The sequence below is a fragment of the Phasianus colchicus genome, chromosome 2, assembly GCF_987193195.1.
Source record: "Phasianus colchicus chromosome 2, bPhaCol1.hap1.1, whole genome shotgun sequence".
In the NCBI taxonomy this organism is placed as follows: Eukaryota; Metazoa; Chordata; class Aves; order Galliformes; family Phasianidae; genus Phasianus; species Phasianus colchicus.
The window spans coordinates 58,013,137-58,026,821 of record NC_143437.1 but is presented as its reverse complement, the minus strand read 5'-3'; the positions used below and the strand labels follow the sequence as shown (position 1 = coordinate 58,026,821).

The 13,685-nt window shown below is 35.2% G+C and overlaps 1 protein-coding gene across 2 annotated transcripts in view; it reads left to right on the top strand.

The window, feature by feature from the left end:
• Positions 1-13,685, top strand: part of LAMA2 (laminin subunit alpha 2) — a 335,772-nt gene that overhangs the window by 179,804 nt on the left and 142,283 nt on the right. For both annotated transcript variants that reach the window (XM_090135808.1, XM_090135806.1), the window contains exons 15-16: positions 4,323-4,434; positions 9,348-9,461. In XM_090135808.1, the coding sequence (XP_089991934.1) occupies positions 4,323-4,434; positions 9,348-9,461 (226 nt within the window). The remainder of the gene's footprint in view (positions 1-4,322; positions 4,435-9,347; positions 9,462-13,685) is intronic.

Genomic DNA, 13,685 nt, shown 5'->3' with positions numbered 1-13,685 from the left:
TTTGCACTATGATGAGAAAAGGAGCTCTCCTGCAACAAAAATGTTGGCTAGGCAGTTTAAATGTGGGAAGAGTGTACATTGCTGGACATGTACTAGCTTCACCTTGTTTGCACTGTTGAATACAACAGTGGACATGGGATGGTCAGGTCAGCACAGCTGTGTAGAACTGGCACAGTCTGTAGTTTGTACCTTGTAAGGAAGAAGTGGCAAACCTGTCACTGTCACATCTGGAAGACCGTGTGTTGCCTCCTGCACACCAGATTACTACTTTAGCCATTTGGCCATGTGTGTGGTACTTGTAGTCTGTCATGTAGTCTGGCTCATACACAGCCTTTTGAACCTTTTAGTGATGTATTATTAGTAACTTGCCACAAACATGTCTTAAAAATATTCTCCAGGATTTACCTATAATTTGTGCTTTGCAAGTTGGCGGTGTCATCTTCTAGATATAGTGACATTGCACTCTGGAATGTTGGTCCATTAAAGACAGTGATTTAAAAAGGTTCAGTGAAGGACAAAGATAATTTTGAGGAGTGCCTTGTTGGCTAGAGACGGTTTTACATTATTGCTAAATCTAGTAGTCCTTCTGACGCCTTTTTATTTACCAGAAAAGTATGCAATGGCAAATGTGTTACAGAGATTTACATCAGCATGCACAGAAGCCTCTGTAAATAGTTTGTGCTAAAGTAAACACATTTTGTTGACTGCTGCCAGGATGCTCATTCCAGTTAACTGGGGGATAAGACTTGAGCAGATTTGAGCAGTGGACCCAGGCAAACCTCATGAGGTTCAACAAATCCAAATGCAAGATTTTGCACCTGGGTTGAGGCAACCCCCATTATTAATACAAGCTGGTGTGGAATGAAAGGATTGAGCACAGCCCTGCTGAAAAAGACCTGGGGGGTACTGGGGGATGGAAGCTAAACATGAGCTTGCAATGTGCCCTCACAGCCCAGAAAGCCAACCATATCCTGGGCTGCATCAAAACAAGTGTGGCCAGCAGGTTGAGGGAAGAAATCCTGCCCCTCTACTTTCCTCTAGTGAGGCCTTATCTGGAGTACTGCATCTAGATGTGGAATCCTATAAGAGAGACATAGACCTGTTGGAGTGCATGCAGAGAATGGCCACAAATATGATCCATGCACTGGAGCACCTCTGATATGAGAACAGGATAAAAGAGCTGGGGCTATTTAGTCAGGAGAAGAGAAGGCTGTGAGGTGACCAGCCTCACAGGAAAGAAGGGGACACACTCTTTAGCAGGATCTGTTGTGGTAGACCAAGGGGAAATGGTTTCAAGTTAAAGAGGAGAGATTTAGGTTGGATATAAGGAAAAAGTCTTTTATAGTGAGGGTGGTGAGGCACTGGAAGAAGTTGTCTATAGATGAAGCTGATGTTCTGTCCCTGAAGACTTTCAGGGTGAGGCTGGATTAGCCCCTGGGCAACTTGAGCTAGCTGTGTGTCTTCCTGTTCATTGCAGAGGAGTTGGGCTAGATTACCTTTAAAGGTCCCTTTCCAATTCTAAGGATTCTGTTACTCTAAGATTCCAAGATCCAGTTTAAGATTCCAGTCATAATGAAATGAATTGGATTCTTCACCTTCTGTATCACTGGAGGAATAATAAATTCACCTATTTGAGCGGGGTTTACTGTATGGAGTTAAATTTCTGAACAGTACATGGTCCTAGTCAAATGATGTAGAGGCATCTACTGAAATCAAGCCCAACTTATGGTCAGTTCTTACAGGCATTTTGCTGATCTTCAATGTATGCTCTAGCTCTGATTTCTTTATTTTGTATTTGACTTTAACTCATGCTAAAACATACCGGGCACAAAACTGTTCTCATAACTCTAATATTATGATAAACAAATATTTTCTCATTATTCTGTCCCCTTAGCTCAGCTAAGGGTGGGCTCCAAAGGAAGACATTTTTGCTGAGGACATAGATTGAGCATGTTTTAGAGAATAATTTTTGGGTCATTTTAAGCTTAGAAAATTGCTAGCACTCTATGGTACAGCTAGGAACCTTCCTCAAATGGGCTTTCATTTACATTATCAAGTAGGATACAAAAATGAGAACACAGAAATGCAGCAATCAATTTGAAAACGATTACAGCTTCTGGGTTTCATTTGAGAAATTTTGCTCATACTTGACAGATCTTCCAAACTGCTGATATTGAGTCCATCTATGATAGAAGCAACAGGCCAAGACAACTCTCTTGTATCAAGTTGTTCAATCTAATGTTGTCTGTGATTCAAGAATGTTTAGTAGCACTATTTCTTTAGGTTTAAAAGACAGGGTGGCCAATAACAGTAACTATGGTGGTGCCAAAGGTAATGCTTGCTGCCACATGTAGAACTGATGGTAGATGCAAACAGAAAGAAAGAAGGAATGACAGAGGATTTACTTCCTTATGCAGAGTTAGGTTCAAGACAAACGAACAATGACTGGGTCAGTACTTCTTGTGCTTTATGTAGCTAATGTGATTCAGATGCCTGGCACAGCAGACAGTAAACTGCTGATACTGCCTGAAACATCTCCTTCCCTTTTAATCTTGTTTGTTTTTAGAAGTCAACGGTTGCCTGCTGACAGTAGCAGTCAGTTTAAATATTTGGTCTCGACTTCGAATCTCACATTGTTCATGCATCTTCAGGATCCACTGTCCCATTACTGCCAGCATTATATATTTCACTGAATGTAGAATGGCATCAAGGAATCTAAACTGCAACGTCAAAATGAAAAAAAAAAAAAAAAAAAAAAAAATCATTGCAGCTTTTTTCAATGTGTAACTGTTAATGCTAAAAACTGTTAAACATGTTAAAATCCCATTTAGTGAATAACAGAACCTAATGAAAATTGGAAAAATTCAGTGAATACAAATGTGGGATAATTCTGGATGGATGGTTTCTATGTTTAAATGTTTCTCTTTGTTCCAAGATCTGCTAATGGTGAGAGAGATCTCCCTGTGAACCTAGATAGGAATACGTGTCATTTCTCGAAAAGAGTTTCAAGAATCTTTCCAGAGGTTCTAATTCTATTAACAAATTAGATTTTTGTTTCTTACTGCATAATTTCCAGTGGTAGTCCCTCCAAAACCTAATTATATATCCAGTCATCACAACATTTGTTTTTCTGAAGTTCCTGTTTGCTTTATGCTTTTCAAAGAAAATGGATTACTTTTTAACAAAGTTCATGTGGTGATAGAAATATATTTTCTGTGAAATGATACATTAGAATAAGACTTTCAAGTTACTCTGGTAATCAAACACTCTACTAAGATTGGTAAGTGAAAGTGGATGTCACTGAGTGTCTGTAACCCTCTAATGTTTTTTTTTGAATTCTTACCAGAACTAAATTCCCAAATTCCAACTAATTTTGTCAAGTGATACTGTTGGAGTAAAATACTTCTAGCTTGGATATTACCTGTAGACTTATGAAACCTTTTTTTTAATCTCTCTTTGTCATATTTCTATGTTTGTTTTTTAAATAAAATTCATGTTTAGTTTTTGTCTAAACAAGAGGATAGAATCCTAGTATTAATTCCTTTAGGCAGTAAGTTTTTTTTTAATTTTAAACTTTCTTTTCCCATCATCCCTTTGCCTAAAACTATATAATGGAAGTTACTAATTTTAGGACTAATTCCTACTGCCATAAATAGTAGTGATATCCTTGTTAGGTTATAAGAATTGGAAATATAAATAGATTATGATTCTGAGCAGAAAAATCTCCAACTGTCTCTTCTTTGTCATTTGGAAAACTAATAGGACTAATGGTAGAAGATCTTATTCTATCTACATAACACTTAGATCTTTCTGGACAGAGCTGAAATCTATTTTACAGAGGCTGGTTCTCCAAAATAAAAAGATAAGCAAAGATAAGTAATGTATATTTTAGAAAGTTGGTGTAGTGTTTTAAAAATTTTGAAGACGTTGCTTGGTGTCAAATTCTTTCTATATACAGCCATAACACAAATTGCAACATACAGCTTGCTGGGCAGGAATAGCCCTTCTTCTAACAAAGTGCTGTGAGACTTTAAAATCTATTTTTATCAGTGTATGCCTGACCATGGTCTCCCTCACATGATAGCCAAAATTAGTAACAAGCCTATAGAGGTAGATTAGGAGAAATAGATGACTTTGAATTCCTTCTTATTTTTAAACATTATATATATATATATATATAATTTTATATAAATAAAATATAAATTTTAAATTTATATATGTATAAGCAAGCCAACCAATGTCAGTATATGCTCTTGCATCCAAGTACACAAATACTTTTGTTTAATTCATTGTGTTAACTCTTTCATTTCTCTTACACCCAGACTAAATGGTGTTAGCATTGAAGCTGCTGACTACTCTTCAACTGGGAGAAAGCTGGCATCTTCAGTGGAGTTATGTGACTGTCCCCCAGGTTATGATGGTACCTCATGTGAGGTTAGTATTACAATAAAGACTATATCAAATGTGCTAACACTGTGATAATTATGTGACCAGTGGCCCTGTGTTGATAGAAATTAATAAGAGAACTGTCCATTCCTGTTATAAATTTTGCTTACGTTGTCTAGTTAGTTTTATTTCTAGGTAGCATTTCATTACATGTGATATTTGAAATCTGGAGTTCTACACCACTGTGGTGATTTGGAAGTAATAGAAGGAAAAGACATTTCTCTGAACAACAGAAAACGAAAACGATATTTGGTGCTCTTCAACCACTTGATGTTACATAAAAATATCAATATTAGAAGAAGGATAGCAGTAACAAAATTGGACCAAATTACCTGATTTAACATGGTTAAGTTTTCCCATTTTTTTTCTCCAGGGCTTTGCCATTTGCTGTAGAATCTTTGGGGATTGTGTATACTCCTGTGAGGATTATTTACATACGCACTTAAGCACAAATTCATTATCTGTCTTACAATGTATTCATACATGTACACATATGATTAATCATCTCTTATGTGTATAGTTGGGTTAAATAGAAGCAAAAAAACCAAAACAAACAAACAAACAAAAAAAAACTTTGAAAGCTTTGCCTTTAAGGAAATAGTCCCAAACACCAAGATGCTCTGCTTCACAAAACTGCAAACAGTATGCCATTTACACAGACGCTCTAGGCATTTGCATGTCATCTCTCCTTTTCTTTAAAATTTTCAATGCTTATATGTGATATTTAGGGCCTAGAGTCTAGTTTCATGCCAAATGTGTTTGCTTCTTGCTGAGGCTAGATAGACTAATCTAGAAAGAAGACTGGAGGCAGCAAATGGATATTCCTATCACTTCCAAATGGTACAGACAGGGAAAAAAGTAGAATATTGCCTGCCTTGGCTTAAAAATTAATTTTAAGTCAGATGTCTGTTCAGTTGTTGAGATAAAAAGTGGAACAAAATGTCACTGTGCTTCACACTTTTTTTTAAATTTGTCTTAAATTCAGATTTTGAAGTGATTTCTAAGAAAAATAATTGTGAAGGCCCAAACAATTGGAAAGCTGGCTGTTCCAGTACCTACTTTTGCATTAGAAGCTGGGCGATTTGATTAAGGTTCCTGATTTGGTGTTGCTGAAATTCTCTATCTGACATTGGGTTAGACTTGATGATCTTAAAAATCTTTTCCAACGTAAAAGATTCTATAATTCTAGGATTCAGTGCTAAACCGTCTGTCCAATTCAAAACAGTCCATGAATTCTGATACATTTTTAAGATCATATCCAGAAATAGAAAGATCCTATGTAGATAGCTGCAAATTGACAGTCTCTATGTTGTGGGCAGGTGCCCATTCTGGCTGTGTGCTACTGCAGACCCCATGAATTAAACTATGAAGGCTGCTCTCAAATTAAAGCCTCATATAGTATGGCAGTAGAAGTTGAACTTTCCCACCAATATTCCATTACATTCTGTTGCTATGTGACAGATAGCAGCAGAGGGACACTGACAAAATGACATCTGTCATGGAAGTGCCTATGAAGCAAAGGTGTGTCCCTGAATTTCTCCATCTGAAAAAATTTTGTCCACTGACATTCACTGACCCTTGCTGAACGTTTAGGGAGACCAAACAGTGGATGTGAACACAGTGAGGTGGTAGATTGTGTGTTTCGGGAGTGGTGACAGTGAAATGAAAGATAAGCCACATTCTGGATGGCCATGCACAGCTGTCACACCATGAAAGAGCACCTCAATCAGCTAATCTGCATGAATCAATGGATTGAAACCAAGGAACTGTGTATGGAGCTGAATACTGACTTTGTTGTGTTGGAAATAATGGTGGCAACACATGACAAATGCTCACATAAGAACAGAAAGAACACCATATACAAGATTGTAATGACCTACTAACAGCATTGTTTCCAGTGACAAGATCGCATGTCACCACTATAAGTCAAAATCATAACTGCAGTCTGTGAAATGGCAACATGTGAATTCTGCATCAAAGAAAAAGCTCAGGATGCAACTCTATGTGGGTAAAGTGATGAGTACTGTCTTTTGGGAAAGGAAAAGAATGATCTTTCTGAATTTCTTGGAACCTGGGGAAACCATCAAGTCTGGTCACTATATTGCAGAGCTATCCAAGATGAAGGCTTAAACTTCCAAAGTGAGTCCAGAGAAGTAGACAACCTTTCTCTTGCAGTATGATAATGCTGGGCCAGATACTAGTTTGAAGATGGTGGAGCACATTGCCAGTCTTGATTAGACTGTCCTACCATACCCACCATATAGTCCAGATTTGCCTTGTGACTTCTGTCTGTTCAGAATTGATGAAAGATGGATGACATAGGCAACATTTTTCTAGCTACAGTGCCATCATAGCAGCTGTGAAACAGTTGGTTACCTCTGCCATGGCATACAGGCTCCCACTCATCACTGGTTAAAATGCATAGCAAATGGTGGTGACTACACTGGACTACATTGAAAAATAGTGTTTTGCAGCTGAGAATTTGCTCTGTCAAATGGTTTCCTTTGTATCTGTTGTAGTTTCCATGGAAATGAGTAGGAGGCATTACTTTTGGAATGACCTATATGTTTTGTGTTCCCTACCTCTAGGTTGAATTTCCTACTAGGACTGAAGACCAAAAAGATATGATAGGCTTCTGCCTCAATATACTCATTGAATTTCAGAGCACTTTTGGACAGCTCAGAAATGCCATTTCACAAAGCTGGACTATTTTAGGATAGAAAAACAGTGAAAAGCTTTCATTTCCAAGTGTTTATTTAATTTCTTATGAGTCTTTTGTAGTGGAGGTTCCACATATGATATATGTGGAACAGTTGAGCTTGACAGATAAAAATGTGGAAATATTTTGTGTTCTGAGTAGATGGTTTTGCTTTTTATAACAAGAACGGGAAAGAAAAAGGCAAGGTTTTCAATTCACAGAGAAACTAGCAGTTAAGAAAGAATGCAAACATAAATTGAAATTGTGGAATTATTTAGAATATTATTTCTTTTTCTTCCAGACACTTCTGGACTTGTTCAACACTTCCTCCAGTTTTAACCAGCCACAGTGTTAATTTTATTAAATTTATGTGGGATTTCAGTTTCATTTTCTCTTCTTTTTATCTTAAAATTTAATGTATCTGTTTGTTTCCTGGGTAATAATATTGTGGTACCTGGCATACCTACTGCAGCAATGAAGACAACCATTATTTACTTATTTTCTTGATATGAATGTTTTGGCATTATCAGTCTTCAGAAAACAACCAATACAATTTAAAATGTGCTGTCTCTTATGAGATTGTTCCATTACACATATTTGGAATTCATTTTCTGCAAGATTGTTTGAAGAAAATTGTTATGTTTTTGCTAGCATGTCTGAGAATTGAACACATAATTTCATGAGCTTAGGTAAAACAGATAAAATTTTAGATCTCAAATACTGGTGATTTGTGGCAGTTACTTTGTTCTATTTATGTGAATCTTAATTATTTGTATAATCGCTATTCTCTATTGGATTTATTTCCTTTCTATTTACTCCTTTGCTTTCCCTATGGAAGAAGTTATGTTTAATTTGTGCCACTATGATAGTCAGATGGGCAGGAAATCAGAACTTTCCTGGCTTTTGAATGTTATGTCATGTCTTTTCTTAAGATTGTTATTTGCAATCTTTTATTTTAGATCTGTTTCAAGTTTTGCTATTGACATTCCATGTCTAAGCCCTTTAGAATTAGTAACTTTTGGAGCCTTATATTGTGCAATATTATGTATATCTGCACATTAGGTCATTTTTTTCAGAATCACTGAAAAAGAAAAAAAAAATTATAGAATGATTTTACAGTAACAGCTTAGACAATTGCATCTCATGGGGTAGGGGAGAGTGATTTCTGCTAGCCTGTTTTTCTTTCCTGGATTTTATAATTTTTTATCTTTAGTATTCATATTTCTGTTAGGAATTCATAACCAACAATGAAAAAAAAGTTCAGGGACTTTTAAAAAATAATATTTTCAATTCATCTTCAAATTGCTTATAGATTTTGCAGAAAAAAAAAGAAAAGAAAAGAAAAGAAAAGAAAAAAAAACCCCAGAATATTGGATTTATTTTTGTAAAGGAGAATCTTTTTGTTACCTCTTTGTAGAGTGTGCATGAAGGGGAAGAAATTTTCTTTATTGCAGGATACTTTCAGTATTCTATCTCTTTGTATTAGCCAGGTGCACTTTGTCATATACTTTTTATATTATGGAACATGTTTGGGGCACGGGAGTAATCTTATTGAGGAAGGACAGGTTGCAAAAACTATAAGCCATTTCTGAGTTATATATTTACGAAGAATGGTGCCTTACACCACATGACAAAGAAATAGGATTGCTGAATTTTCAGTGATGAATCAAATTTGTATGCTATCACATTTCCTAAGAAAAAATCTAGCCATGCATTTCCTGATTTAAATTTCACACTTAAATTAAAAAAAAAGAGAGAGAGAGAGGAAGAAACAATTTGTAGACAAAAGTGTAGCTCTGTTACTAGCCTGTGACTAAGCAGTGTTTTAATTGCTCTTTACAGCTGAGCTTCTCAGAAGAGTTTTTTGTTGTTTAGAGGTTATTTTTTGCTTCTCCCGTCTCCTTCAGTATTTTGCCTTCTGGCTATTTTTGGTCTGTACCTCTTACTTTGATGGTGTCATATTTCAGTTCTTCATTTCTCTGCTTTATTTTACCATTTCAGAAGAATGATTAAGTTAAGGCTTCCTCTAACCTCACATCTGCAAATAATGCTAAGGTCAATCCAAAGCCATAGCACCAAGAACAAATTTCCAAAGAAATACTGGCATTTCTATTCATTTGACAAGAATGTATTTTTGTGTGCATGTATCAAATTTAACTATATTTTAAAACTCCAAACAATCTGTTGTATATTTTCCCTACAGTATTGCTGGCCACAACACAGACGTGTGAATGGTACAATCTTTGGTGGAGTCTGCACACCATGTACATGCTTTGGTCATGCAGAGTCATGTGATAATATCACAGGGGAATGCCTGGTAAGTTACCTACATATAGAAAGCCTGATGGACCTCAGCAACATCAATTCAGTATGCAAGTGTAATTGACCTAACCACCTCTGAGACCTGGAATATCTAAGCAGAAAAAAAAAAACAAAAAACAGAAGACGTATATATGTTGAACAGTTCCTGAAGTTAAGATTAAATCCCCTCATACCAAGATATGGTAGCTTCTACAAGTAAACAAAATGAATTTTTAATTACATAGGATTTATGTTTTGAAAGAGAATCAATAGTACAAAATACAGCATGCAAAAGACAGCAAACATATCAATATTCTTTCAGGCAAGATTTATATCCCCCTCCTCCTTGTCTTCCGTATTATTTTTTTTTACATTACAACTTATAGTATCTAGCAGATAAAATTGTAAGTTCTGTTCCAGCATGATATGAAGATATTACTATTGTCTTCCTTCATTTAAATTCCTACTAAATCTTGATAAAATTATTTAATAAATTATAAAGAAAAAGCAAGATTGTGGCTAAATCAACTTTTTTTTCTTCATAGCACAGGGAGATTTTATTGGGAGTTACCTATTTAGCAATTAAAATCCATGATGTTACCCACAGCAAGCATACTAACACAATGCTATTTCCAACCTATTCGGTAGCCTTTTGGAAAGTTTTTCAAATTACTTTTTCATGAATAGAAGCTTAAAATGATTCTCAATTTAATTACACTGTAAGACTTAAAGAAGCATCAAGGACAAAAAAAAAAAAAACACTTATGACATGACAGTCATGTTTTGAATCCTTCCATTACATACAATGAAAATATTTATGTCTAGGGTAATAAAGATTTGTGTTTCTTGATAAAGATAGAATTTATTACATTAATGATTTTAGCCTCCACCTATGACAGTTGTAATAACAGTGTTAACGCATTTCTATTAACAGAAAAGAAAGGGAAAATCCTGCTTAATTATATCATAACTCCTGATTATTTTGCTTAGGGGTTCATAGCCAAATGGAGTTCTAAGGTTGCTTTCTTCTGAGTCCTCAAGTTTTAGCCCTTGAATGAATTCTCTATTTTATTTTCTCGCATCAGCCAGGATGTGAGAGAAAGTTGTAGAGTTGCATACTGTTGTACTTTTGCAATTTCATCTGATATTAATTATTGACTGAGATAGCAACATTCCCCCTTCCAACATTTCAAGGGGTGTTGGTGTAAAGATAACAATGCTGAGAAGGAAGTGGAAAATAACCAGCTGAAAATGTACTTTAGTCTGCGTGTGCTATCACATATTCTGTATTTATTTTTTTCTGTCTGAGCTTACACTAGATCATTCTGAAAAGATGAGCACAGGGAGCCTTAGACCAGGTCTGGATATTTTTGCAGCTTACTTTGAAAACACTGTAAATGAAGTTAGATTGGTTAGTATCCATGCAGGCTATTAAATGCTGCTATTCAATTTGGATCATAAGCCTTTTGAAGTGAAAGAGGGAGAAGTCTGAATGCTGAAAGAGAGAAATGTTTCACATCAAAGGCATTCTTTCTATTGAGGTTTACACAGCCTTTTGGCCTCCTTATTATTATTCATGGTGTTTTTCCAGCAATACAACAGACAAGTTATGCATCTAATTTACTGATATGATACTTTTTTACTTTTCCTTAGCTTTGAAATATAGTTGAAAAGCAGCTGAAATACATTTTTGACTTGTGATAAAAGCTCAAATCATCTGCTTTGACATAGGCCTGTATAAAAACCTCATTTTAACACATATCTTGTAGTAACCTGTAAAGCCCTTTGATCCCCACAGCAACTATATAGAAAGCTGTATAATATATAATTCTCATTACCATTGTGATATACATAACTTCTTCGATTCATAGGGAAAATTCTAGCATACGGAAACACCGTTCTGTAATTTTACACACATACATTCATGGCAGTTTTATAAGATTGATGAAACTTAATCCTCGTGAAGAACAAAAAAAAAAAAACATTCCAAGGTATTTCATTCATGGCAACATATTACGTTCTCACAAGTAAGAAAAGAGAAAGCATTTCTTTTGCACTTCAAGATGTGCTGAAATTACTAAGAGGGAAGTCCTCAGTTATATCTATTTTGTATCTGATTCAAGCAGCATATACTGTGTAGATTGAGGATAGTGTCAGAGCTGGTAGTCAAATTGTGCTTTTGAAAGTTTTCATCACGCGAGCAACATCTTTGGATATGCAGCAACAAGTGATGGATCCTCAGCTAAATGCAGGGTAGGCCATACCACAAGTGAAAAATATTATGTAAAACCTGTGCAACATTCTTGATTGCATTTATAATACCAGGAAAGGAAATTGTTGATGTAATTTTGACATTACAGAGGTTGAAAACGCCACAAGAGCACATTCATGCTCTCAAAGAGATAAAACAATGAGTCTATGACTAGAAAAATGTATTAAAATAGGTACCCAACTATATCTTCATTTTCTATCAAGTATCAACTTCCCTGACTGTCTAAGTGACACATATACTCCAAGACTGGGCTGCAACATGCCAAAGCACTAATCAGAGCATTGGACATACTCCCTGATTAAAGTTTTAATTTCATCACTAGCCCTCTATTCTAATAATTTATGTATTCATACACTCAGCTGCAGACCCAGATAAGCAGATGAGTTTTTCAGCATGAACTTAAGTTTCCCTGACACTGCATACAGATTTCCACTTGGTTTCTTCCAAGCTTGGAAAGCCATCTCAGTAGGAAGTGTTAAAAAAATGCACTCCAGGACATCAGCAATTAAGTCTTTGGGCAAGAAAGTCTGATTCACACATAAAATTTTTAATGAAAATGAATTCCACAGTCTTGCTTATTCAGAGGCTAAGTGAAGTTTGATGGTGTTTGGATATAAAAGAGATCCAGAAAATTGATGCATTCAAAATAATTTGAGATCTAGTCATTTGAATTTGAAGGCATAAAGATTTCAGCATAAACTAATTCCTGGTCATAAAGTCTAAGAATCTGTGGAATGGAGCACTGATTATTATTTTTGTTTTTTGTTTTTTTTTTTTCCAAAAACCACCAACTTAATGTGCTAGAATGCATTGTATTTCCAAGGAAATATGTATGTAATGTACTCTGCAGTTAGGGACAGCTGTTCATGATCATCTTTATACCCAGTCTCATGATACATTAAAGAATAATGAATATTCATGCAAACATGAAATTAAGACTTCATAGGTTTAAGTCATTACGGTACATTTGGCAAGTTTCAAACTGAGATTAGACCAGTCAATATGAAGGAAACACAGATTTTTTGTGAGTACTCATTGTACTTTGGAAGGACTAATAACTCACCTATTTTAATAAAGTGATCTGGAAGTTTGGCAAACGAGTATAAAATTTAGTGTATCACTGAACAGGTGAAGTATGTCACATGTTGTTCTTTGTCCTATAAGATCAAGACTGTATTGGGGAGAAAAGTAAGATTGCACAAGATTGTTATTTCTCAGCTCAACTCTCAGTGCAACATTTGCTCTAATTTTGGCACTACATATGATTAGGGTTTTTGTTTGTTTTTAAATTTATAGTCACAGTGAGGAAGAAAATGGATGTACAGGTCTGATTTTAAGGAGAGTTAGAAGGCACATGGCTAGAGTTAGGTTGTAAGAAAATAATTCATCAAAGAGAAGATAGTCAGCTCTTTGTAATGTGAACTGCTTTCTCTGAAAATTGAAGGATTTTTGTTGCTTTCTTTTTTTCCTTAAAAAAGAAGCAGCTGAAAATACAAATGTAAGCTTTAAAATAGTGTGTTTTCTCCTCTCACTTTAGTAAGATCCTTGACATATAAGCAGTTCATATTCTTGAAAAACATAAAGATATGTCTGAGGGTATTTAAAGCTCAACACAAAAGAAGAATCCATTATTTTCCAGAAAAAGTACAAATAATTTGACATAATGCTTTTAAAAAATTGAATTGTAGAGGACTTTTCCTTCTGTATGATTGAAATTATTTTTTGTAATATCTTTTAAAAGCATATCTTAATGTTCACAGTTACTTTTTAAGTATGGCCTGTAGATTCTTTTCAAATATAGCACTTAAAGTAACAGTCAAATGGATTTAAATGACCCAATGAAATAGTATTTAACCAAGCTGAAGGATCTAAAGCCACACTTCTATTTGACTAGGAGTCTCAATTGTTGGTATTAGTGCACAATCTACCAAATGTCTGATAAATTCATATGCTAATGCTTTCATTTCG